This window comes from Melampsora larici-populina (genome assembly GCF_000204055.1).
Source record: "Melampsora larici-populina 98AG31 unplaced genomic scaffold MELLAscaffold_2, whole genome shotgun sequence".
NCBI classification, from domain to species: Eukaryota; Fungi; Basidiomycota; class Pucciniomycetes; order Pucciniales; family Melampsoraceae; genus Melampsora; species Melampsora laricis-populina.
This window is the reverse complement of record NW_006768766.1, coordinates 2,414,744-2,441,478: the sequence shown is the minus strand read 5'-3', so window position 1 is coordinate 2,441,478 and position 26,735 is coordinate 2,414,744. Positions and strand designations below refer to the sequence as shown.

The window sequence follows — 26,735 nt, the reverse complement described above, 5'->3', positions numbered from 1 at the left end:
ATAAAAAATAACCTCGAGATGAAACATAGAGTATTGTATGAGGATGGCCACCCGATCACAAAATCTCTAGTTGACTGGATTGTTCAACAGGGAAAGAACATGATTGATTTTTCAAACCGATTTCATCAAGCCGGAAGGATGCCACTTGAGTTCAATCCGTTCGGTTAGAGCTCGAAGCAGATCTCTAGGAGGGCTTCGAAGAGCAATACGAATTAGAGAGTCGCCTGGACATCGCGAAGTGATTCCTTTGAAACCAAATCAATATGCTATGACCTTTCACCCCTTGAAAAGACCGATATATACTTGCCCCAAAAGTTTCGTGCTCTAGGGAACTGGATCAACCTGAGGAGGGGTCGTAATCGGGATTTAACTTACATAACGAATCTGGTCGTTCTCAAAATGTAAAGGTGAAATGAACTGAAATGCACGCCCAATCTTTACGAAATGCATCTCGCATGTTCACAAAATATGTCTCATTTGGCTGAGGATTCCTAGCCCGATGATAAACCTAGTCATCTCCCTCAGCACCTTCTTACCCGTGTATACAGGTCAAGTGAAAGTCAAAGACTTCGTCGACGTTTCTTGCACTCGTTTCTTTCCACCGAAATCATTACTCAAACCACACTCTTCAACAATCAACTCTATCCTTATCCGCTGCAAAATCTACTTGTCTTCTCACTCCCAATTTGGCTGCTATCAGCCTTTAACAGATCGCACCTATCAGTGTGATCAATAACAACACGAAAGAGGACCTTATTCTTGAAAAATCTGTAAGCTTCAATATCATCTACTCTCCAATCTACTCGTGTTCGTTTGGGTCACCATTGGTAGAGACACCTCTCTCGCTGCGGTTTCGTTGATTTGGACTAGACTTTATCGTTCATCAGACTTCACCGAACTAGCACGTGATAATCAAGATGCAAAATCACTGCTCAACATCTGACTATAACGACCCTCAAGGATTCTATCGAGAGGACTTTACTTTACCGCATACCCGTTCTCAAGGTGAGTCTTGTGAATGTTCATCTTCCTCATATCAATCTGACGAACCGAATTTCGTCACTTGTCGCGATCCTCAGATCGAACAACATCACAACCATTTGAAGAGAAAAACGTGCTTACTACACACAACTTTGCATACCGTAAGTAATGCTACCAATCTCGACCGCTGGTTGATTTTCTCTGTTCTGACTTTCGACGGGAACTTCTCGACTGTAGTTGGGGAAAGACCACTGGTGAACACAATTCCGGTCTATCCACCTTTCTTAACGTCCCGTCGAAGAACGTCTTCCGTTTCATCCGACGACCAATCAGGTGAATTGATCCGTTCCTTCTTTCCTCATACGATCATATCTCAATCTCAGTGTTTCTAGACTTTTCATCTGTGCCAGATATCTCTTTAAGCGCACCCATTTCCTCCAAAGAGCTGGCCCAGTTTTGGTCATTCATGGGTGATACAACAATGCCGCGTAAGAACTACATCTCCTGTTCTTCATCAGATTCGCTCGATTGACCGCTTCAACTCATCGATTACAGTCTTCGAAAGTCTACCAATCATCTCCGAAGGTAGCGCTTTGGCTCTTCAAGACCTGGAACAAGGTGAGTAAAGAGCTTGTTCCATTTCAGATATGTAGTGGTCCTGAATCCCACGGTTCTGCCTCTTAGGACAGCTTGGTATCTCCAGCCAGTCACCGTTCTATGATAAACCTGGTGCATCTTCAGAGGCAACCGGTGTACCCTCATATCACAATCATTCGGGTAGGTCACATGGCAGCAGTCTGAAATCCATCACCTCTCCTTTATCACTTCTAGCTTATTGATACCTCAAAATATCTTCTACAGTCTCAAAGAACCCTCACTCGATCCTGATCGGACCTCCCTCGGCTCCCCACAGACTTGACACAGGTTAGTGAATAATCAATCGGCGTCTACACTCAGAATAATCCTGACATACGCATGGTTGCGATCTACGCGCTTGGGTATTCACACAGTCTTGCTACAGCCTTCTAAATCCGAGGAAAGCAGCATATCTACAGAGCTACTCCGCGCACCCTTATACCAGGACCAGTCGAGTAAGTGTTTGAAAGTCATTCGGTTTGTTTATGTACTCTTTTTAACTTCTCAGTATTGCAGATGCTTGGAGCTTAGCCAAATTTGAAGGCGCTTCAACAAGCAACACGATCAAACGCAAACGCTCACGTCTGTCTTCTGAAGATACCAGCGTCACCAATGAGAGTGAACCTGACTTCATTCAAGAAAACGGGCCAAAACGAGCACGCGTTGCTGTCACTGAGACACCGAACAACAAGAATATATATATATGTAGTCACTGTAGATATGAGACCGAAAGACTAGACAATTTCCAAAGGCATCTTAGAAAACATTTGTCGAAAGTAAGATTGGAGCAGGAAGGTGACTTGCGTAAGTGATGCATAGCCTTTCTTCCCTCCCGGAAACAAAATGATTGAGCTGATTCGCCTCCTCGTGGCATTTTCCCGCGTTAGACAAATGTACAAATATAGGATGCCCCCGTGGGAAACCCGAAAAGGGTTTCAAGTTGAGACAATATTTGAAAGCTCACCTGGAGAAATGCAAGTTCCCAAAATCGGTGTAAGTGACACTGCCAGATATTCTACCTTTGATCCATATAGCAAATATTGAAATACTACATCACTCATTAGGGCCTCATCTTCATCTCATGACTCCGCTTCTTGAGAATGCCACTGGTTATCATTCCGGTGTTACAAATCACTGCAAGCTTTACATTATTTGCCGATGTACATAATAATGAAATTTACGCTGTGAACGTGATGTGAACCTGAAGACAACGCTTATCGGACACTAAACCAATTCTTTCAAGTTCTTTCTACGAAGATCGCCTGCTTTTTTCCATCCTTATCGGTCTACATCTATTTCGTATCGTCATCTGTGTCAAAATTTCAACCTATCAGACCTGGCTTGGTCAAATCCTCACATCTTTTTAGAAAGATCAACATATGTATTTGCATTTGTGTTTTGAGTCTGTGTCGCAGAATATTGTGCGCTATACCCATCTTTACCTGTCAAATGTGATCTATAGCTCTGGTAGCTTGAAAGTCTATTTCATATCCATGTATGATTTTGTCTTACACATCCCTTGGGTGTATACCATTGCTACTTTGCCAATAAGTGTATACATCGAGTACCTAATCCAAACCAATTGTCTGTGATATATGAGATAATTCTCAGAATGTACATCCGCTCCTTTCCAAAATTTTGATCATCCTGAGCCCAGGAAAGTGAGCGAAAATAGAATCACGCAGTTTGGGTAGGAGATACGTCCCTGAAACGTAAGGAGACAGATTCACCGAGTCCATAGGAGACAAGAAGATGACCACTTGCGGATCTGAGGCCTACAAAGTTTCCGGAGCTCCAGACGGATGAATCCAAACGCATTGAACAGGAGTCAACAGAACCCACAACCTACATACGCAGAGAGTTCCAAAGCTCCACCGAAACAAGAGGGGAAGAAGTGTATGTACAATGCTTTAACCCTGCGCACCCGTCGATGACACTTATGACCTTGTTGCGAATCGAGAGCGAGTCAAAGGCAACCTGGCGATCCTTGACATAGGGTGTTCCAAACCTGATCATTAAAAATATATATTGCGATACACCTCAGCCAGGTGTTTCCTTGAGGCTCATTACCACTTCAAATTCCCCCTTCATTTTTTTCGAAACCATGGTATACACATCACTTGTGGATACGTTCTGGTATCCTGAAAAGATTGTAACATGTCAAAATCCTGCGTATAGCACGGTATTTTATTTAATCCCATTCTGGATTCAATGCTCTCTCCTACATCCAAGCTTTTCCGAATATTCAATTTTGCGTTTGGTTAGATTCTTATTAACTCCATTAAACGTCTACTTAGGAATCAAAACACCCATAGACTTCTGTTTTCAACCACTCACGAAGAATGCCGGCAAGAACTTAAATCTGGGAATAGCAGGAATCTACTTGGCTATAAAGTCTCTCGAATGGGGTCTAACAGGGGGATACCATAGTGGGAAGTATTGGGATGTACCCGACTCAAATGAATCTACGAAAAATGACCAAAAAGATAATCTAACCATGAAGGGAAAAGGTTGGAAGGAAGTTTCAACCTGGACCACCAAACAATTTTTCTCGTAAGCTTTCCTTTAGGTGTCCAGCTCCTGAGACTATCTCTAAATTATTTATTGTGAATTTTTTGCTCATCTCGCTAGTGTGCGAGGCCTTCAGTATGGCTGGGGTGTGAAAACAAACCTGGTGGCTCCGAGCGTCCTTGGGGTCATGCGAAGATATTTTTTGGTCCATCTACTCTACATGGTCTCACTCGCTCCTCTAATGCTAACTCGCGATCAAGGCTGCCCGGATAATGCATTGGCTGCTCTCGGGGTGCCTTATTTCTGGGGAAGGACAATACTCGCCGAAAGCATTGCTACAATTTCCTCCATGATTTTCACTTTTTCAGGGATAGACTTGACATTCTCAACCATCACTCTTGGTTGTTATGGAGTACATTGGTTGAGTAAATCAATCCCAATTCCTCAATGGGTTTTAGAATTATTCGATCCGAAACTTTGCCCGCCAATTTTCGAATTTCCAAATACTACAACCAAGATGTCACTTGCTTGGTTCTGGGGTAAAGGCTGGCACCAGTTGTTAAGAAGAGTTTTCCTGGTAGGTGGTGGTACTCCTGCAAGTAAATTGGCCAAAAAGCTTGGTGCCCCATCAATACTTCAAAAAATCATCGGTTTAATCGCAACCTTCTTCGTCAGTGGTGTATTACATCAATATGGTGAGAAATTTTCAATTTTAATTATTATTTGATTCAACAAAAGACAGGCTCTGATTCAAAGTTTGAATAACATCAAATTCATCTTATCACCAAAAAAGCCATACACTGTGTTGCACGTCAACCACATCCAAACCCTCACAACTTCTTCAAGGATGGTGGAACATTTTTATATTTCTTCATTCAACCAATTGGACTTATCATGGAACCTTTCATCATTCCTCGTATTCCGCGTTATTTGGGTGGTGGATGGCTTTGGGTTCTGATCTTCACCGTCGCTACTTGTAGTCCATACCGTAAAGAGTTTATTGATAGCTCACGAATGATTGATGATTCTTACAAGCCTCTAAGTGAATGGACTTGGAAAACATTACTGATTCCAGGACACATCCAAAGATGATGATCCCTTCTTTTTTCACATCTCTTCATACTATCTATTCTACAGCCAAATTCTTGGGTGTTTCTGGAAACTCTTACCTGGATTCTAATAGCTGTACTAGTAGGACACATATAGCTATATACACATCATATACCAAGCATTGTTCTTGCTAGGTTTTAGTAAAATATTTGAGATTACAAAGATGGTTTTTGATCCAAAACCAAGGAAAGACAAAAAAATCCTCTTCAACTCTTTTATCACATGTTGAGCCACATTGGTATTTACAATCAATTTTGGTATACCATTCCACCAACATGTTGACTATATTACTGGCATATTCATTGATCTAAGATCTAAATATTTCAATGAATTGTTTCTTGATCTGAATGTAATCAATTTTCCCCAGGTGAAAATGACTTTATGGTTGGTATTGTTATGAGTTGATGACAAGGCTCTTGGCCAAAGAATGAGTTCCTCATTCAATCTGATCCCCATTTTGCTCTTTTTTTCCTTTTCCCCCTTGAGATACCAGGCCTTGTTACAAGATTACTTACCTAAGAAGTGCACCTAGTTACTTCAAGTTATCAAAAATCCAAGATGATCAGCTATTATGATCACAGGGCTCCAACAATTCAATGTTTTCATGACATGGGCAAATTGGTGCAAATTCTATCAACTGTAGGTCATGAATCTGCTATCCTGAAATTCCATGCTGTCCAACCAATCCATGATATGATACTAATTCATTCAAAAGAACATGTGAGCAACAAAAAAAGAAGTGTCAAACTTTCTTTATTTCGAGTGAGATATGGGAGTACTTGGTTCTCTAGTCATACATAAAAAGACCAAGGAGATTCACCTGTCAAAACATAAGGAGACAGAGTTTTTAATGTGGTTCACAGAGAAAAACTACTACAATAAATCAGGAAGAAATTAGTAATCTTACTAAGCACTTGCAATCGCACATCACAATTGATCACTTTACAAGTTACCTGCTCACATTGAACAACGCTTGTGACCACTCTTTGCTAGCCTATAAATTGGTTGAACACGTGTTTTTCATCTAAAAATTAAATCTTTTGGGGATGTAACTCAAGCTGAATTCAACCTTGTTTTGGAGTTATGAAAAGTGAAAGGTTCTTTTCAATTATGAAAAAACATGAATCTTGAACAAAATGAACAATTGAATATCTTCAATTCAAATTTGAATTTGTTTCATTAAATGGGTCAGTAGAATTTTACGCGCAATGTTTTACGCACTTTTTTGATCGTAAAGAACAAAGTGCGTAAAGTTGCGTCTCGTGTTGAGAAAAGTGCAACTTTACGCTCAAAAAAGTTTTTCGCTTCGCTGTAAAGCATTCATTGTAAAAAAATAGATTGTAAAATTGTCCTTTGATACCCTCAAATCTTTACTTTTACGCACAATATTTTACGCGTAATCGTATAGCGCAAAATATGACATCGCAAAGTTGCATAATCCAATTGCAAATGTGCTACTTTACGCCACCAAACCATCATTTTGCGCTGAACAAGTCACCATATGGGATGTCATATTGGATCTCATAACCAATAGATGATTTACCCTCAACCAAGAAGTAGAAGCATCACCGCGAATTGTGTGAGCATTGGGAGTCATGATACTTCTACCCCCTTGCGTTGTTTTTTTCAAAAGGACGCAAGGGGCCTCACAAATTTAGCCAGTCATACTCATGAAGGTGAAACGTATGACTGGCTCGATTATCGAAGATACGTAAGTGTGACTCGCGAGTGAACAAGATCCAGGGTCTCCCCAAAAGGAACACCGCAAATCAACAACCAGTAGGATCTTTGATTCGACCAAGAATTACTGCCTTTCCAATCCTTCAGTATTTTCTTTGTTTTTTCTGACCTACAAGCTATGAAGCAAAAATCTTAGTTACTTGCCCGTTTGAAAGACCATGATCATCGGTATGATAGCGAGGAAGACTTCCATCAGGCTGATTGAAGCGATACCAATACCAGCGAGACTCATACAAGCGAAAGTGAAGATGAAAAGACACGTGCTATTCTCATTGAGCCAGAGGACAATTCTGATTTTGAAGATGTGGAGGAGGCTGACGCGGATGATTTAGACCAAGCTCAGTCAACGGGCGACAGTGCTTCCAAAATTTCCCTTTCACAATCTCAGACCTCTTCAATCAGTAAAAAACCAACATCTTCTCCAGAACTAATGAGAAAGAAGAAGGACAAATTACTTTTGAAAACAAGCTCAAAGACTCATTCTATTTCAACTGCGCCTAAGAAAGAAACTTCAAATGCTCAACATATCAAGCAGTTTAAGATTAAGAGCAAGAAGTTGCAAGCTCGGCTCAAGGAACGTCGCAAGAAATTCACTACACCACATAACCCGGATATGTTCAAAACATTCATTGATCATGGTACAATCATGGATGCACAGTCTTACCCTCTCTTCATCAATGGAAGTACTACCTATGTCACGAAGGACACCGAATCGATCACTAATTGGGGAACGTTTGGTTACACCTACACTATGTCAGGAGGAGATGTCAAAGGACGGTGGAAAACCACCAGATATAAGTGTTTAGGGGTGCTCAAATGTACAAATGAAAGCTGTAAATACCGGGGCTCACCTCCCACTGGTCGCACAAAAATTTCTAAACTTGTGCAACAGTAAGTACCTTCTTTAGTTATTTCCGGACTATCTAGAAATTGAAATCTCCTGACTTCTCTTTCTTCATCTGAAACATAGGCAGAAACCATGCAAGGTCCCTCGCTGCCCAGGGATTGTCATCCATGTTGCATGCAAAGATACTTTCTGCCGACTAGATGAATGTGTAGAGACTCAGTGGGGACTTCTTCGCCACATCGGGACTCATGACCACCCATGGCCAGTTCGTACAAAGGCAGACAAAATTTCAAAAGAGGAGTTCGCAACTGTTGTCAAAAATAATAGCAAGTCTAAGCCAATGCAATTAAAAGTTGGTTAAACTGTTCTTCTTATATATTTTGATCTGATATCAACTTGCAATTTGTTCTGGAATGCATAGACAGGGCAAGCACTGGCCGGAAAAAAGCCTATCAAAAGTGTCTCCACCATTCACGTAGCATATCGAAACCGCTCAAGAATCGCTTCTGAACGTCGCTCGGTTCTGAAAGACGCTGGGATAATATCAGACAAGAAGGGTAAAGGTGTTCAAGACGAATTTGTGATTGATATGTTGAGTTGGGCAAAGTAAGTCCATATTGAGATCTACATCTTCTAGACTCTCATCTTCGGTCATTAAATGATACTAACGCTGATGTTTCTTAGGCGTGGTTTAGATATCATTTATATCACCATGACGCCCGCTAATGCACATATTTCTTTCCAGACGAAGTGGATGAAAGAGCGACTGCTTACTATTGATGATGATGGACGCGCTTACAGTGGTGGTCTTCTTACGGATGTGACATACAAGCTATTTGCAACAGGCTACCTATGCTCTACAACAATGTATGACAATGACCTCTGCCGGTGGATTCCAGTTCTATTCACTTGGCTCTCTGGTTTATCCGAAGCACACTATCATGCACACTTTTTACAATTGATGAAAATGGTGAAAGACGCTCCTATCACTCCACCTCAGCGGGACTCCCTTATTCGGACTGTGGTTGATTTCTCTGCTGCTCAGAAAAATGGTTTCATACAAGCTTATATGGATGTCTTTGAAGAATATGATAGAGACCGAGCACTATCAAGGCTCAATGGATGCCAAGAACATTACAGAGCATCTGTCACTCGGCTTAAGCGCAACTTCGCGGTCACAGGAGGTCAAGAGGTATGTTATACTTACTCTTCTTCATTTTATGTTCATGATTTCTCAGGTTGGTTTGAGTACATATTTTGATTACTATCCTTCATTGGATAACACAGGATGTATTTGAAGGATTGGCACTAGGTCTACTCAAAAAAAGTAATAGCAAAACCCACGACGAGAAACTTGATGAATTACGAAGGACTTTCCCTAAGGCAAAGAATTGGATTGATTGGTGGCAGACCTCCGATATAAAAGCAATGCTATTCCGTTCGCGGCAGCCCCAAATGGATGATTTTGACCTTAGTGAGGATGAACTGCCAGAAACCACAAATGCACAAGAGAGTATGCACCGTGTGATCTACATGATAAGGTATGTCAGCTACAACTCTACGTGATTAATTGGAAGACTTATTGAAAGTGTGTCTGAACTTACTGGTACCATCTATGTAGTGAGACAAAATGCTCCATACAGATTGGAATGGTCCAGCTCTATGCTCTTGTCAAGACACTGGAGCGGGATCATGAAGATGTTATGCGTGGAATCACAGTGGAATATGGATCGCTCTCTAGGCACTACAAGACAGTTGCTGAATCTCTAGGTTGGACTCGAAAACATCGAAAACAGCGTGCAGTCCCAAATGATGGCCGGCCACCGGACACCACTGAGGCACTTGGTCTCAAAAGCAAGAAATTAGGACGGCCAAAGGGTTCACGGAACGTTGACAGGAACCCAATCACCACATATCAAGGATATATTGCATCATCAATTACTGGTAGACAATTTCGGTGCTGGGAAGAATCGATGCTAGAGTGTCTCTATGCCATTCACAACCCTCTATGGTACCGTGGTAGTAGAGGAAAATCAGGTGACATTTTCACAAAGATGATGCGACATTTTTCAGCACGTACATCATTTGACATGAACCACTTAGGGGATATTGTCAGTATCCTCAGCAAGGGACAGGATAACCTTCATGAAGCAATAGAAGATGCCTACAGAGGCAGCTTTAAACCGGACACTTTTTCATCAGCCGAGCTTTTCTTGGAAGGTTTGTTTGACCCAAGAAAGAACTCTTCTAAGGCTGTTCAAACAATATTTCAGGTTCAACGCGAGTGTCGCTACACCTGCTCTCGCAAGTGTGCCGAAGATCATGAATCGGATGACCGTAACAATAAGATCAAGATTCGTAAATTAATTGGATTAAACCTTCGGCCAGAAGACTTTGAAGCTGCTGATCTTGAATATGGACAAGGACCCGAGCTTGTTCAAAAGCTATGTTCAGTGGGTGTTTACTCCCAATCAAATTATCATTGTAAACCATGTATGGATGATGATAAAAAAGCAAAATTGATCCTGGAAAAGAAAAAATCAACATTAAAGACTGCCACCGCAATCCCAAAAGCAATACCTCCGTTCTGCTATCAACTAGTTCAATAAAACCTCACTTCACCTCCACTTCACCTCTACATCCATCAGGACATTACACCACTTCTCAGTCAGAATCTTCCATATGATAGTTTTATGTGCGATTCAAACTGGCCAGCAACGATGAAATTGGGAGGTAATGAGTACACTTTGAAGGCACGCGGGTACTGGGGTAACAAGCATTACTGGTGCAAGGTAGTTTGAACACTTGGCGGAGTGTCTGGAGTATGGTTGAATGATGATACACTCAATAAGGGGATCGCTCGGATGCTAAGTAGTGATTGTAGCAGTATTGCTGGACCATCACCAAGCACAAGCTGGTTGATGTATTCTCGAACGTATAGCAAGAGCGAGCAAGCAATTGTCAATGAATCAAACGAAAAGATAAGAAAAGACAATTCAAAGTCTAAAGGCGGAGCCAAGCTAACTGATCATCACAACCATTCCCATGCAAAAGACTCTTCATCTTGTAAGTGTATATCTGCCAATAACCAAATCTGTCGAGTTTTCACTGAAAGCGCTTGTTGTTCTCTTCTGTAGCAGATAAATTCTTGCTCGAAAATGGGGGCAAGCGCAAGAAAAAAGCAATAGATCATGTTGAAGATGATTCATCAGAAGAGGGGAAATCTGGTAAGTCTTGTTTTGTCGGTGTTTTAGCCATGTGGTCTAACTCTTTGTGTCCTCTGTCCCAAGCAAAACGAGTCAAGCTGGTGGATGACATGAAGCCTGCATATTCACAACTAGTTGCCGATGCCACTGCGTCCGCCACAGCAAAAGTCAAACAACAAGTAAAATCCATCAAGACGTGTAAAACACAGGAATCCAACACTGTGGATGAGGCACAATGTGGAGACTCGAAGAGATCTCATAAGGGCTGGGTGTGGGTTGAAGAACGGCCAGAATCTAATGATTTACTGCCCAAAGACAATCAGCACGTTCAAAGTCAGGTTGAAACCTCCTCACGCCGGACACGATCAGGAAGAGCAATTGGATAGCCTGTCTTTTCCTGATATTTTTTCATCCTTACTCTCATTGAATCACTTTTTGTATTTCAGTCGATTTTTTCTTTTGTTTCAATCTTATACTTATCAGCAATCAATCGATAGCGATGCTCAGTTTAATTACCCTTTGTTTATAGCTCTTAATAAGTTGAAAAGAACTCCATTCAAAGCCATCTCCTACATGTTCCTGTTCTTCAGGTAAACAGGTGCAATCAACAGCGAGTCTTGAACAAAGCGGTTGAAGTCACAATTTTCTAATGTAGATTGCACAAGGATCTTGTGAGTAGTTGAACATGAACAAAAGGCCTATAGCCACTGGATGTTTGTGGGATTTTAAATTTGATTTTGGGCCCTGTGTGTTAGTGACTTGTTCAGCGCAAAATGATGGTTTGGTGGCGTAAAGTAGCACATTTGCGATTGGATTATGCAACTTTGCGACGTCATATTTTGCGCTATACGATTACGCGTAAAATATTGTGCGTAAAAGTAAAGATTTGAGGGTATCAAAGGACAATTTTACGATCTTTTTTTTTACAATGTATGCTTTACGACGAAGCGAAAAACTTTTTTGAGCGTAAAGTTGCACTTTTCTCACCGGAAGACGCAACTTTACGCACTTCGTCTTTTACGATCAAAAAAGTGCGTAAAACGTTGTGCGTAAAATTCACCGACCCCTCATTAAATACATGATATGCAAATTGAGGTACTTCATAAACGAAAAAAAGAAGCAGAGCTTCATAAACTTTAAATTTTACAATACATACTTCATATATTCATGAAAAAAAAAATCAAGTTCAAATCATCATAACAAAATAGCAAGCACAAAATAATAAAAAGCTAATGAAGTGATTGGTTTTTTTGTAATAAGATGATGAACCTGAAGTAATAGAAGAAGGAGGTGTTTGAGGTGTAGCCATAGGTGAAGGAGAAGAGAATGAAGCAGATGGTCTAAAAGGAAAACAAGAAATCAATCAATCAATAAAAAAGAAAAGAAGCCATTTCAAGTAAACTTTTTTTCACTTACGTTTGTGGTAGAACAGGAAGTGAAGCAGTAGAAACACTATTAGATGAACCTGTACCTGCAATCCTTCCAACGACTGGAGCTCCAGTTGGAGAACTAGGTGGGACGGCTACGATTATACTAGAATCTAAAATGAAAAAGATATCAAATTTAATAAAAACCTAGTGGAGAGACGATTTGGTGAGAAGTGTTACTCACTTGGACCTCCAATCACTCCTTTAGCTGGCTCAGGATGTGGTGGTGAAGGTGGTACAACAGGAGCTACCCCTCCAGTCATTCCAGACAAACTATTGACAAAACAGCGTTAGTGGATTTGGATCTGTATGGTTGGATTTTAAAAAGGGTTTGTGTGTTACTAACTCAAAGTGAGCGCTGAAGGCTTGGTATGGATCGCCTGGGTGATCAGGTACAGCTTGATCCATTCGAATAAAACTGTACCATCAAATGAAGTTTCAATAAAAGATTAACTCTTATAACTAAAATAGAGATAGGTGTTTAGAACTTACTATTGGTTTCCATTTGGTCCAGTCTTTGGGGGTATAATAACGTTCATAGTACTACTTTCCTTACTAAAAAATGGGTGTTCAAGTATTAACTAAAACAATTCTAAAACTTTGGTTTTTGTTGTAAAAGTAGAAGAAATCCATTCTCTTTTAACTCACGGATCAATGTGTCCTAATTTGATTAATTCGATTTGTTGAGTTTCACTTCCAGTCCAAAGTCCAACATTCATGGTTCCATAAGCACTTAACTCAGGTAAAGCTTTATCATTTGTCCAAGTAAGAAGCTATAATTCAATCAATCAATCAAAAAAAAACATTAATCGAAGGACTTTACTGGATCAATCGTAGTTTAAAAAGAAAAAAAACACTTACGCATGGTTTTCCTCCAACACAATTTGTACTTTGAACTGGTGAAGTGATAAAGAGAGAAGCATGAGAAGATCTCAAGCTGACCAAAACCCCAAGTACAAAAGTAAAAAGCATAGTAAAAAGAGTTATTCAAGATCTGAATAAATGAAATAAAGATCTTAATGAGTTATAAATTTCTTTCTTAAATGTTCTGACGTTGAGGTATGATCGATCAACAAATCCGAAAATAATAAAGATGTGAAATCTGGACGAGCAGTGAATGGCAGGTTAAAAGTACCAAAAATGGATGCGATGAAAATAAAGAATACGAGTAAGTCTCAACCAACAAGAAATCATCTCAATTTACCAGAAGAATCTTAAAGTTCAATAAGGACCAGTCCAGTGAATTCAAACATATCATTGGTTCAAACTTTCATCTTTCCAATTCGAATCTCAGTTCTCTTGAAGTTCTACATTCAAAAACATTCTTGCGTTTTAAAATTTGATAATAAAACCATAGACCGAAATCAGGGACATCAGGATAGCCTTCAGTTCACGTGATCATCTCCATCTTTTCTGGTCTAGCTATCTCATATTTTCAACCTGGTTCACCACACTTTAGAATCCTTCAAAACCCCTCGCTTCTCAGCTGACAAGATTGTCCGTAGCTGATCCCGGTTTGCCCAGCACTACAATAGTAATACCCTACGCAAAAAACACCTGTAATTGCCCAACATGCCGGATTCACAAATCGTTGGTCGGAGTGCCTCACTAAATAATTTGAGGCCTTCTTGCCGAACGCTTTATGCCGACGGAGACCAACGCTGACCGCGCTTCCGAGCCAATTGATCTCCGCGGACTCCATTGTTCCTGGCCCGGCCCCTGACAGAAACCTTGCACAATCAATAAACTTGAAACTTGAAAATGAGTCTTCTACTATTTGAATTTCCCACCAAAGATGAAAACATCTTCATACCTCATGAATTCAAAATGCAATTTATTTTCTAAAAAAAAAGTAGTAGACTCAGGGCGCATTCACTTGAACAATTTCTGGACAGAAATTGCATTCCAATGTAAAAATGAATCATACTCCACCAAACCTGCAGTTTAAATTTTGCCAAATGCAATTTCTGACCAAAAATTGCTCATGTCAATTGGGCCTTAACAAAATTCAAAGATCATCAATTCTTGAAATCTTGTGATCATTTATTCCATTTTTTTAAAAAAAAATCAAAATCCCTTGAGAAACCGAAATTCATTTTCTTTTGGATTTCAAAAAAAATCTCTCATCCTATCAAGTACACATATCTTTTAATCATTCATTTTTGTTTTTTCCATTAATCATATCTTAATAAACACCGGTAAAAAAGGTATATATATAATGTACAAACCTGATTGTAGTTTAACTTCTTATAAAACAAAGATCACCTCAAAAACAAGTTCACAAAACCCCCTCAACGCATTCTAACCCCCCCACATTAATAATACAAAACTCTTCAAAAACCCACCCCATCCAAACTTATAAAAATCATACAACCCCATTCATCCATCGGCCATCAACATTACATCTTAACCTCGAACCCTTCAAAATCAATCACTAAAATCATCCCAACTTACACCAAGCACTTCAAGATCTTTACAACCAATCGAAACTTTATTATTCTTATTAATCTTATTATGACTATGACTATGACTATGACTATGACTAGCTGAAGTCGAAATCTTTTTCTTCATTAGTTTCTTTTCTTCAAGTTGACTCATCGATTTAATTGTTTTATTAATGGTTGAATCCTAAATACCACAAAAAAAAATTCATTAGTTTTAAAAGAGTTTTCGAAAAGCTAATGAGTTTTTTTTTTGTGTGACTTACTCTTAAACCTCCTCTTGAACCAAGAAGGTTAAGATTCGAACTTGACTCTGGACTAATAGATGATCTCATCTGATTTATTCTTCCATCTTTCATTTCCATATCTTGATTTGATTCAAAGTTTTCAATCTCTTTTGGTACTTCTTTTACTTGATGTGTCCATGATAATGTACGTGAATCGATTTGATCACTCATTGTTGCTTGATTGATCATCTTTTCTGAATTCTATGATTTGTCCAATTCTCAAATAAATCAACAAAAGTTTATAAAAATCAACAGAAAACTTAACTTACTTGATTGGCTTTTGATGAGCTTTGATCTTTTTGATTCTCTTTGATGTTTGATGAAGAATCGACTTGAAATCGTTTTAAAAGTTTAGATTCAAGTTCACTTCCAGGTGTAAAATAAACTTCTTCCTTCAATCGTTTTTGTTCATATGTATCATTCACTGTCAATTGATTCTTATGAGGCTTGGAAGCTTTTTTACCTCTTCCTTTTGTACTTCCTCTTGGTCTACCTTTTTGGGTTGGAATCTCTGATTCTAATATTCCTGAGGGTTTTGAAGGAGTAGTTGATTTCACATATAAATATTTTTCGGCTATAAGTCTCTTCTTGACTTGAGATGCTGTCATCACATCGATTTCTGTAAAGGAATTGGTTCCATTAGTTTCAATTGGTTATCACTGGAGATAAGTGAGCAAAAACGAACCTAATCGATTCGCGAGAGTTTTAATAGCATTTGGCATACCTTCATCCTAAAAAAGAAGACCTCAAAAAAACGTCAAAACTTCCCAAACCTTTCTCAATCAATCACGAGAAAAAAAAACATGAAAAAAAACATACATAAATGATTTGTAAAGCTCTTCTAAAGATACATAAAGTTCTTAAACCTTCTAAAGAAGTTTTAATTTCATCTTCTCTTTTCCATGTTTCTTCTAAACTCAAATTCCCATGAATTTGACACCTAAAACATTCAAATTTGATTGGAATCCTTAAATCTTTGATAGATTTATATCCATAACAAGATAAATGTCGCCATCTAGAACATCTTTCACACATGATCATCGCAATATCGTCATGCCAATCTTTACATTCACACATTCCATTAGGTCCTTCATCCAGTGCGCCTTCATGTGATTTGATTCGTTTTTTAGGATAGAGTTCTTTTTCTGCTTCGACCATTGGTCGAACTCGACTCTTCTCGGTGAGAAAAGCTGTAGAATCGGTTTCTTCAATCGGATCTCCCAGAAGTGAGAGAACCACCGGATCATGTAGACTGCTGACCGGAGGATGTGATTTTGTGAATGTTTGTATCGGATCGTCTGGAAGATTGGTTGTTCTTCCTTGTTTTGTTTTTTCTTTTACAGGTGAAGATGGGATCGGAGTTCCCACTACAGATCGCAATTGGCCTGAGTAAGTGATGAGATGTTTTTCAAGATCTTTTGAGGAAACATTTTGGCGTTGGGGTTCTAGCAACGATAAGCTTTCATCTTCGATGGTTTCACTCCTACTATTTTCAAACCCTAGCGCTTTAGCTTTATCGTTCATCTCTAGATTCGGGGATTCTACGTCCATAGAATAGATATCCTCAGGATCCTTGACAGGTAATTGATGATGGATCTTTGCTTGTTGTACCGCTCGTGAGGAGGGTGGAGAGTTTTGACTGTTTTGATCCAACTGTGTGGCGATTTCGGTCGCAGATGACTCCGGTGCTAGATCCTCGTTATCTCGATCTCGATTTGCATAGGCTTTGGTCTCCAAGATCTTCACTGGTCTATCGGGTACATGGTCGATGGATTTCAATTTTGAGTGAGTCTGATCAGGTAAAGGAATGAGATTTCCATTGGGATCACGAAATCCTATTGGTTCGAGTTTCTCTTTCTCGTTAACCCCATCAATGTGACTGGATATCTCGGGTGGAGTAGACGGAGGATCCAAGAGTTTTTCAGTGTCCCATACAATTGGTCTTTGTTGAGCTTGTTCTTTGACGGTTTTGATTTGTTCATCGCGAACTTGAGATTCATTCCCATTGTGCGTAGTGTTTCCTCTTAGATCATTTGAAGGAAGGAAATCAGAAATCGTGGCCAATGCTACTCGTACACTTTTAGATATTCAAGTACAAGAAACCCAGATCATCAGAAAAGAAGATCAATCAAAGTTCATGTTTCTACCTAAAGATATGACTGACGTATGAAAACCGGTATCGACTTTTCCCATTTCAGTTGCACTAGGGACTTCTTCTTTCCCAGCGGTTCCAAACGTAAACCGATCTTTTTCCAGATCAGCTGCACTAAAATGAGGTGGTTCATAATCCAAAGGCACTCGTCTAAAGTAAAATTCGCAACATATAAGTATATAAAATTCTCGGGAAAACATCAAAATGTCAGGATTTCTTTTGATGAGAATGTAAATTTAACTCACTCGTTGTAATATAACTTGAAGGAAAGAAACCTTCTTCCATTTATATCTGATAAACTCTGAGTAGAACAAATCAAACTAAGAAAAAAAAAGATAAAAAAAGATGATGATGAATGTTCAAGAAATCAAACTAGAGAAAATTCAACAAAGAAAGATTGACAAAACAATCCTCAACTTTTTGATCAATGTTTGTATTTGTCTTTTAACCATTCCTCCAGTTTTGACATTTATATTGGGATCTGTTTCTTCAGAAATCGATACTTTTCCAGTTAAAGACATTTCTTTTAATTGATCTCTTACTTCCATTTCAGGTACTAATCTAGGATGACCAGAATGACTTGGACTATAAGTAAAATTAAACCTATGAAGAAAAAACCAAGGAGAAGTTTGATCAGATCTAAGATTTTTCTTCTTCTTTTGATTCGAAGTATAGGTTCTCTTTACATACGTATAACATTCAATCACATCTCTTGGTTTATCTGGATCGAGATACATAGCAAAGAGTAATTGTCTAAGATAACCTCTTTGAATAGCGTCCATAACACCTTCATCCTATTCCAGCCCGCCCCCCAAAAGATACTCAATGATGATCAGTAAAGAAAGATTCCAATTTAAAATTATAAAGAAATGGAAAAAAAAAAGTTCACACACCAAATAATTTAAAACTTGATCACTCTCTTTAGAAACACCTGGTTTAAGCTTCTTAACTTTAATATATCCTCTACTTTCTCTTACATTCTTTTGAAAGATTTCAGATGAGTTTGGTTTAGTTGAGTCTTGATTAGTTTGATGGTTTTCAAGTTCAGATGAACGATCAGGTCCGATTCTAAAAAAAATCATCATCATATCCCACAGAAAAAGAAAAAAGAATACGGTCATTAAGATATGAGAAGAAGAGATTTGATTATGAGAAAAGTTAGAGTCATTACCTATCATCATTAAAACATTCGTCAGGAAAAATCCCTCTGCAATGATTCCAAGCCGAAAAACCCAAGAAAAACCAAATCAATCAAACGGAATCCCCCTCAAAGAAAAAAAGATCAAGAAATGATTTTTCGCTAACCTAAGATAAGTGATGACCCCAATCCCAGTTTGTACTAAAGTTTGTACAATACTAAGACTTTGAGTAGAAGTGACTAATTGTACATCGGTAGAAGTCGAAGATTTGGTGGTAGTACTCGTTTTAGATTTAACAGATTGTTTTAATTTTTGTTGTGGAATTGTCTATTTAGATTAAGAAAATATCTTTCATTAGAGATTAATGTTTGATAAGAACAAATGAAAGAGATGATAATTTTAAGATGTTTACCTGAACTGGCATTCTATCTATCTGAAATGAAATACAATTTGATTTCTAAATAGTAGATTGATGAGAATGAAGATAGTTTAGTGGAAAGTTAAAATTATCTGAAAATGGTTTTTAGGAATTTCTTGTTGACCATTCTCATTTTGTGATCTTATGATTTTCTTCTTTACCATCTTTCAATGTTTCTGTTGACCATTCTTAGTAATCTTGGTTTGATCTGTTGAAATATTCAATCAACTCTTTTTCTTTACTTTTTTCATATTTAATATTGTATAATATAAAAAACAATTTAATAAAACAAAACTTAAAGAAATTCAAAACCATATCAACTTCACAATTCACAATGCTCAAATCAAAAACATTAAACCAATCCAATCTTAAAAGATGTTCTACTCTACATTCTCAATCATCATCATCTTCATTCATTCACATCACTGTTTCTTCTTGTTTGTCTTTCAACTCATTTCCAAAACCGAATCAATAGCAATACTCAATTGACCATGATGAGTGACCAAAACAACTTCAAGTACTTCTCTTTCAAGTTCACCAAAGATCGAACAAAGCGTATCAAGTTTAGCTTCATGTTCAGCTCTCTTCAATTTCTCAAACCGATTCCTTTTCTCTTCTTCTTCTTCTTGTGCTTCTTCCTTTAATTCTTCCGAATTCAATGCCCATGGTCGAGATCCTCTTCTTCTGTTATTACTCATCACCACATTCGGACTACTGTTCCTTCTAAAGTCTTGTACACTCGGCCTTGGTAAACTTAATCGATTCTCTTCATGTGTTTGGCTTTGGTGGATTGTTCTCATTTCTTCTTGATCATGTGAAAGATCATCTACTATTCTTGCAATCGCATTCAATGGTCTACTTACGGCTTTTTCAGCCAAGTTCGGTACGGTATTGAATAACCAGGTTCGGGTTAAATCAGGTATCGAACTCGATCCACTCATCAAGGGTGGTCTAACTGGATGGTCTGGATTAACTTTAGATGATGTAGATGTATTGGGTTCAGGATTCGATTCGGGGTGGGTGTTCGGATGGGTTGATCGGCTAGGTGATCTTGGTAAGCTCGAAATCGCTTGTTCTACATTCGATTCAAATTCTTCTTGTGAAATATTCGAAAGAACTGAATAATCTAATCTTTCAATAAATGAGATGGCTGCATTCTATTGAGATCGTAGAAGAAGCAAAAGTAAAAAGTGAAAATGTTATCAGGATTTTTCAAGTATCAATGTGTTTTTGGAAACTTGATTGATCAGAATCAATGATTTTGGGTTTTAGGTAGGACTAACTAGACTTGAAAGATAATATCCATTTTCACCTTGTAATTTATCTGGATTTCTAAACCGTTGAATATACCTAATCAAAACGGTATCATTCAAACATCAAGTTTTTGTTTTCATTGGTTTGGGTTTGGGGTTTCGTTCGTTTTTGATTGGTTTCTTTTTTTTTCCAAAAATCACCTAAAGAAACGAAGAAACGAAAAAAAGATAGAAAGATGAATCTTACTGAAGATTTGAAATTAAATGTTCGGGTCTTGCTCTTAAGACGACCAAGATTAAGATCGGTACAAAGATATCTGCACCACCTTCAGATTTAGAAATATGTCTAATCAATCCTTTATAAAAAAAGACAAAAATCAGGATTCAGAAAGTACTCAAAGAAAAAAAATGGATGTTGAAAAAAAGAATTTAAAAGAACCACATACCAAAGATAACTTTACTACAATTTAAAATACAAATCATTTTATCTCTTGGTGCTTTATAATCATTAATTTTAAGTAGCTCAGTTTTAGCAAACTCTAAAAACCCATCTGATTCATCTCTTTCTAACTTCAAATCTAAGTGTAAATCATTGATCCAATGAAACAAATTAAATTTTTGACTCAAGACTTCATCTCTTTCTAAATCATCTGTGACAGATGGTTGGAATTCGTTTTGTAAGGCTGGTGTATATGTTCTAGAATGAATGAATTGGAAAAGAAAACAAATCAGTATTTGTGTTGGTGTGGAGGAATGGATTGGATGGGAGGTGAGACTTACAGATGCCATACTCTGTTCATCACTAGTTTTTCCATGGCTTCTATTGCATGATCGAATTCTCCATCACTACATATACTCGGATCCCATGGACCTCCTTTAATTTCTCTCATCTTAATACTAATAAACTTTTCAAGATTCGAAACAAAAACCAAATTAGAAAAAGAAAAGCCAAGAATTTAAAGGTTAGAGTACAAGAGGTATGTGTGTGATTTTTTTTCTTAAGGGAACAACTTACATCTAAAAAATCATTAACGACTCTAACCTGTTCTGAAATATTACACAATCCATTCTCCAAAGAACTTCGTTTATTAAACTCTTTCAAAAAAGATCTCAAGTATTTCGCAATCGGTTCAGATTGTCTCCAACGCATTTGATCCAAGAAATGATTAAAATCAAACGATCCTAATGATTCTTCCATCGGTTCTTCTTCTACTATCAGACGTGGTGGTACTGATGGTGTGGGATCTGGATCGGCACTTGTTCCGCCTGGTGAGAGTTCGGTTTGGAAGGTTTGAGATCGATGGGTTGGGGATGGACTTGAGTGGGTCGTGGTGGGAAGAGAGATCGGTGGGTTGGTAGGGGTTGAGAGTAAGGGTCGTTTTAGGGCTGAGGTAATGGATGATAGGGAAAATGAATTGGTGGGTGTATGGGTTGGGTTTAGTGGGGTTTGGTTCGATAAAGGTGTACTGGGTTGGGAAAGTGGTAAGGTTGTGGTTGTGGGATGGGTTCGGGTAGGGTCTGGAGTCGAAGTCGTGGGAATCGGATGGGTTAATGAGTTTCTTCGGAAGATGTCGGACCATGTACTTGATCTAGATCTATTGGGTTCTATTGGGTTTGGAATCGTTGTGGTATCGTTATGATTGGATTCGTGATTTGTTGAGCTTATTGGAGGTTCTGATACTGGTATATTGGAATCTGTTGTTGTTGTTGTTGGGGTTGTTGGAATTGGTTCATGGGTTTGGATTGGGTCTGGTGTGGTCGATAGTCTTTCGGTTGGATGGTTTGATTCGTTTGATGATGACATGATCAACTTGTTTGGTCAAGCTTCAGATTGGATTGGAGAGAAGAGTGGATTGACACCGCGGGAATTAAATAGTTCAAACCCGGATTGAACCAAATTTTGGTGTCCGGGTTCGAAATTTCCTCGAATCGTGAAATTCGTTCACAACTCGTTTGCAATAGGTTTGCCGGTTTCCCTTGAGCGGTACCCTGTTGGCCCCGCGTGTGTATGTACAGCTTCATCATACAACAACAACCCTGATTCCAACCATTCAATCATCTTTCCTTTGTCATGCATCCTCAGTCTTGAATCTTATTCTTGATCCTCTTGAATCCTTGGTGACTGATGCTGAAGGGCGTTGTTGTTGTATGATGTAGCTGTACATATACAGGCCGAGCAGAGTACCGCTCGAGGGAATTCGGCAAACGTATTGCAAACGAGTCGTGAACGAATTTCACGATTCGAGGAAATTTCGAACCCGGACACCGAAACTCGGTTCAATCCGGGTTTGAACTACACCACGGGGGGATCTTGACTGTCTGGTGCCGGTCATGGCCTGCCGTCGTAGGACTGCCGCTCCCTCCGCTGTGAAAGGCGGTCAGTAGTCGGCCAGGATCTTGATGCCTTGAGTGCGGCGGCCAGGCGCATTTTGATTCGCCAGTATTGCGGCATGGCTATGATCTATAAGCGCCTGGTTGCGGTTTCCTGGCGGTCAAGAGCGCCAGAAAACCGTCAAAGGGCCATCAAGTCCATTTTTTTAATTTTTTAATTTTTTAAATTTTTTGAAAAGAAAGAGACAGATTGGTCAAAAAACGGTCTATAGGCAAGCAACTGAAGCGAGTTCGGCGAAATTTATTTGGTTGTATGACAGATCATAGGCATGAAAGCCTGTACATTTCACAGATGTTGTAACTTGAATAACGTAGACCAGGAGCGTTAAAGATAGAGGATCTCATCTTTATACAACTTTGATCACATCACAACATATAAAGAGAAAACAAGAAAAACAAAAGAAATTTAATTTTGACAAAATCCTTTCGCATTGGCGTAATGGGTGCGGTTTTATTCCTCCATATCTTCTCCTGCTTCCTCCAAACGCTCCATTTCTTCTCTGATCTTGTCTTCCGAAGGTAGAGCAAAGTCGAACTCTGGGTTGAAGTCAGAAAAAAACCCTGTGCCATCAAACCATTCAGTATCTTGGTTATAGACAAGTCTGTAAAACCTGTTGAGACAACCAATGTTAAGTTACTTAGAGAGTGATTTGTGGGACAATAAGATATTTCAGACTGACGCGGAAGTGTATAAGGGACCCTCAACTCTCAACTTGTGGAGCTGTTTGTTGACTCTGCTCCAAATGTTACCTCCACCTCCGCCGGATTGAAGGGATTGGAAAATGCGAACCGCCTCACGTCGCTGGTGAGAACATGCTAAGAATCAGTGCTCACGCGCGACAACAAGTATGCACCAAGGAGGACGAGCATGCAACTCACAATGTAGGCAATACGGAGGCGTAGAGCCAAAGGGGTCGTTGGCCAATAGGCCGAAAAGTCTAGGTCTTGCGTGCCGTCACCGCAGTAATTCGCAAGCTATGCACAGAATTGGAAACATATAAGACCGGGTGAAATTGACTGCAGAAGAGAGAGACTGACACGATGTAAGAGCCGCTTAATACAGGGCACCGTTGCCTCAGGGTTGTTTTTTATGTTGTGCAGAACCTGAATAGAAGGTTGGTTAGTGAGGAATGAGAAAGAGAAGCGAAAAAGAGTTAGATTCAGTGGTGGAAGGACTGACTAAGATGTGCAGGCGCTCGCGAGCATGTTTGCCCGCAGTCTTAACTAAGGTCGTGTATAACTGGGCGGCTTTGACATTCTGGGCTCCATTGACGATTGGAGGGAGCTGGTCAGTGGCCCAGGTACCGGGTATGTTTCTGATGGCTTGCTGTGTGATGCGAAAAAGGCAAGAGTCAGTTAAATAGGTACAGGTGATATCATGTGGTCAACTTGCCTTGATAGTGTTGTACAATGAATTGACTAGGGTATCGCCATCAGGGGATTCAAGTGCGGTATACGCCGCAATATTATGTAACGGAACTGATTCGTATGCTATAGTGTACACCCGACCCTGATAATTGAAGAGCGAAACAGGAAAATGTAAAATTGAGAAAAGCAAAAGAGTGATGCTGAGAGATAGATGAGATGACTCGAGGGCATCGACAAACTTTAAGCTTGGCAGAGTACATCCAGGGTTGGTCTGAGCAGGAGCTGGACCTCCAGCCTGATGAGACCAATTTTGCTCAAAGGTCTCAATAAGTTGATTGACTTTGTTGGATACGGTGTTGAATTGAAGATCAATTTTGTTAGCAATTGAAGTGACATCTTCGTCTGTCTTGTTCGACAAAGTCGCTATGTCTTGATCAACCTTCTCAGTGAAATCCGCGATCTCTTGATGTAAGTTGTCAGAAAGGACCAATATGTCTTGATTGATCTTTGTAGATAGTGTCACGATTGCAGCCAAGATGCGATCGGTATTGGCATCACTGGTGTCGTGGTTCTATGGACTATGTGATAAGTGGTGATGGTCTTTAGGACGACTGAAATAAAGAGCAAGATAGAACTTACATCGTCGCCAGTCTTCGAGGCTCCAATCCCTCGGATGCTTCGCTGTTCCGAGCGGGGGGCAGAACTGCTTCCAGTACCTGTAGTTCCGCCTATAAGACCATATGGTCAGACATTGAACGAAATATAAAAGAAACGGATGGCGAATGGCCGGAGATTGAACAAAAGACCAAAGATAAAATAAACGGAGGGTGAATGGCCAGAGATCGAACAAAAGATAAACTCAAGCGGGGGGCTCATACCTCTTGGAGTCGATAACGAATATGGTTGAGTACGTTTTTTTTGAGATTGAGCGTTGATTGTAGCGGTCATGGTATCAATACGGCCTTGTGATGACATAGTGAGCGAAAACGTTGTGAAAGTGAAACTTATTAACAGCAAAAAGGTTTGAAAAGCGACGAATTTTTTAAAGTGAAATGGTTCTATCTAAAGCTTAAAGGGCTTTAAAGCAAAAGGTCTTTAAGAGTGATGAGGTTTTAGAAAATATTTGAAAATCAGAAGGAAATTCAAACAAAGGTCAGAGGAGGCAAGTCAGGACCGGTGCGAGGGGAGAAAATTTGATGAAGGACCCACAGCGGTTTATATTTGGTTCGAGGCGCCCACGCCAACGCAAAGACAAGGTGGTGGAGGCCTTCGCTGATTGGTCGGAACGTGACGTCCTGTGGTGGTCTATAAACAGGCAAACCCAAGTGGTGGTTGTCGTTTCAGCCAAGAGTTCCTCTTTGGGAATCGACAGAATAAAGACGGCCAAATGGGGGGTCACTTGTGGTCATGACCATGTGGCCAACAGAGGGTTTCACACTGGGTCAGTTCAACTGTGCACCTTACTATAATCTAAAATGTGTGAACGACATCAGTCTCGCAATTGGAAAATGCATTGGGGTCATGCTCATATGGCGGAGAGTGGAGAGAGCGTTTCGCAATTATTCAGTTCAACTGTCCACCATACTAAAAGGTGAACAACAATCAGACGGTGTGGGTCTGGCGAATATAAAGGAAAGTGGAATTGTTTTCAGTTTGAGCACCATACTAAAGTGTGAACAACAATACGTGGGTCTTGCAACTTGGAAACAAAGTTGGATTGCACACATTGTATCCCCGTGATCCGGAAGTCCAACAGAAGAGAAACAAGAATGAAGTTGAACAGAAGTGGATCAAGGAAATCTCTTGGCAAAATCCGCAGGTCAGTTGGAAGAGTCAGAGTCATCAGGATCTTCGTCTTCATGGTGTTCTTTTTCTTTACCTTTACCTTTGCCTTGCCTTTTTTTCCAAGGTTTGACTGGAACCGATTGCCATGTCTTTATGCCGTTCCGTAGCGCAGCCTCCCATTCAGCAGGTGAAATGACCCGTGTGGGCAAGTTGGCCACTGCTCGATGGGTTTCAGCTGAGTAATGGCTCCCACTGTTGAGGATGAACCAATCGGTTTCGATATGGGCCATGGTGCTGATGGTGACAGAAGTTTCCTTTCTTTCAAGGCGCTTCTTTGCACCTCCTGTGACTGTGCATTTTGATCGGTGGCAGTTGTGTTGCACGTTCAAGACACAGAGGATATCCTGGAGAAATAATTTGTGTCAGGACTGGAAACACAAAAGGACAACAGTGAACTGATGTGGCGGTGGTACTTACAACCGCTTTGACCCATCTTTCGCGTGGAGTCCTTATTAATTCGCGCATGCCATAAAAAGGATAGACACAACCGCGCTGCGTCTCCCGCAGCTGAACCACTATCTTGGTGGCCGATTCACCGTCTGGTTTCCAGATGCCAGAGACTTGAAAGACACTTTCTCCCTGTTTGAGCTGCGAGATGGTTTAGGTCAGAAGGGATTTGAGGATTTGATGACGGATGAAGAGTAACTTTACCTTCACAAAATCCTTTGTTTCCACCTTCAACTTGTTGGTCAAAGCCACACTTGAATGTTCGATCCACGGCACATCTGGTACTTCCCTAACAAGATATGCAGGCACCTCGCGAACCTCCACACGCGCTGCCAAAGGAAAGATACATTTCAATGTTTTACAGCAAATATGAAATGGAAAAAAGTCCACTCACGACCCGCAGTAAGTAGCCCAGCTTGATTGGCTTTTGGGTCAAGGCCCATAGCCTTATAAAGTTCTGGCAATTTGAAGAGCAGCGCGCGCACTTCATGGCCTGCCATACATCGTGCTTCCAATTCTTTGTCAAAGAAAGTGTT

The 26,735-nt window shown here is 39.8% G+C and overlaps 8 protein-coding genes across 8 annotated transcripts; 4 read left to right on the top strand and 4 right to left on the bottom strand.

The window, feature by feature from the left end:
- Positions 1-917: 917 nt before the first annotated feature.
- MELLADRAFT_101917 (uncharacterized protein) lies at positions 918-2,661 on the top strand (the record flags this gene model as incomplete). Its single annotated transcript, XM_007404598.1, has 10 exons — positions 918-1,005; positions 1,080-1,142; positions 1,219-1,314; positions 1,365-1,469; positions 1,537-1,599; positions 1,666-1,758; positions 1,843-1,905; positions 2,063-2,072; positions 2,126-2,393; positions 2,437-2,661. The coding sequence occupies 10 exons, from the start codon at positions 918-920 to the stop codon at positions 2,659-2,661; spliced, it is 1,074 nt and encodes a 357-aa protein (XP_007404660.1).
- Positions 2,662-4,645: 1,984 nt separating this feature from the next.
- MELLADRAFT_51484 (uncharacterized protein) lies at positions 4,646-5,220 on the top strand (the record flags this gene model as incomplete). The annotated part of the gene is made up of 2 exons (XM_007404599.1): positions 4,646-4,823; positions 4,922-5,220. The coding sequence occupies 2 exons, from the start codon at positions 4,646-4,648 to the stop codon at positions 5,218-5,220; spliced, it is 477 nt and encodes a 158-aa protein (XP_007404661.1).
- Positions 5,221-7,408: 2,188 nt separating this feature from the next.
- Positions 7,409-9,595, top strand: MELLADRAFT_89213 (uncharacterized protein; the record flags this gene model as incomplete). Its single annotated transcript, XM_007404600.1, has 6 exons — positions 7,409-7,869; positions 7,949-8,177; positions 8,247-8,431; positions 8,510-9,017; positions 9,113-9,366; positions 9,415-9,595. The coding sequence occupies 6 exons, from the start codon at positions 7,409-7,411 to the stop codon at positions 9,593-9,595; spliced, it is 1,818 nt and encodes a 605-aa protein (XP_007404662.1).
- Positions 9,596-10,689: 1,094 nt separating this feature from the next.
- MELLADRAFT_89212 (uncharacterized protein) lies at positions 10,690-11,417 on the top strand (the record flags this gene model as incomplete). Its single annotated transcript, XM_007404601.1, has 3 exons — positions 10,690-10,891; positions 10,963-11,052; positions 11,116-11,417. The coding sequence occupies 3 exons, from the start codon at positions 10,690-10,692 to the stop codon at positions 11,415-11,417; spliced, it is 594 nt and encodes a 197-aa protein (XP_007404663.1).
- Positions 11,418-12,225: 808 nt separating this feature from the next.
- On the bottom strand, positions 12,226-13,430 carry MELLADRAFT_89211 (uncharacterized protein; the record flags this gene model as incomplete). Its single annotated transcript, XM_007404335.1, has 8 exons — positions 12,226-12,260; positions 12,301-12,371; positions 12,448-12,571; positions 12,643-12,731; positions 12,805-12,876; positions 12,951-13,013; positions 13,107-13,231; positions 13,320-13,430. The coding sequence occupies 8 exons, from the start codon at positions 13,428-13,430 to the stop codon at positions 12,226-12,228; spliced, it is 690 nt and encodes a 229-aa protein (XP_007404397.1).
- Positions 13,431-14,885: 1,455 nt separating this feature from the next.
- Positions 14,886-18,901, bottom strand: MELLADRAFT_89210 (uncharacterized protein; the record flags this gene model as incomplete). Its single annotated transcript, XM_007404334.1, has 13 exons — positions 14,886-15,086; positions 15,166-15,387; positions 15,456-15,805; positions 15,872-15,917; positions 16,006-17,263; positions 17,351-17,488; positions 17,584-17,658; positions 17,756-17,941; positions 18,029-18,132; positions 18,232-18,406; positions 18,510-18,545; positions 18,644-18,804; positions 18,890-18,901. The coding sequence occupies 13 exons, from the start codon at positions 18,899-18,901 to the stop codon at positions 14,886-14,888; spliced, it is 2,964 nt and encodes a 987-aa protein (XP_007404396.1).
- Positions 18,902-19,113: 212 nt separating this feature from the next.
- Positions 19,114-21,882, bottom strand: MELLADRAFT_115110 (uncharacterized protein; the record flags this gene model as incomplete). Its single annotated transcript, XM_007404333.1, has 6 exons — positions 19,114-20,052; positions 20,179-20,245; positions 20,396-20,504; positions 20,595-20,845; positions 20,929-21,053; positions 21,164-21,882. The coding sequence occupies 6 exons, from the start codon at positions 21,344-21,346 to the stop codon at positions 19,342-19,344; spliced, it is 1,446 nt and encodes a 481-aa protein (XP_007404395.1).
- Positions 21,883-22,990: 1,108 nt separating this feature from the next.
- On the bottom strand, positions 22,991-24,882 carry MELLADRAFT_89208 (uncharacterized protein; the record flags this gene model as incomplete). The annotated part of the gene is made up of 9 exons (XM_007404332.1): positions 22,991-23,150; positions 23,220-23,341; positions 23,419-23,514; positions 23,578-23,643; positions 23,720-23,866; positions 23,908-23,932; positions 24,147-24,478; positions 24,547-24,635; positions 24,786-24,882. 9 exons carry the CDS (start codon positions 24,880-24,882, stop codon positions 22,991-22,993), a joined length of 1,134 nt encoding a protein of 377 aa, XP_007404394.1.
- Positions 24,883-26,735: the final 1,853 nt, after the last annotated feature.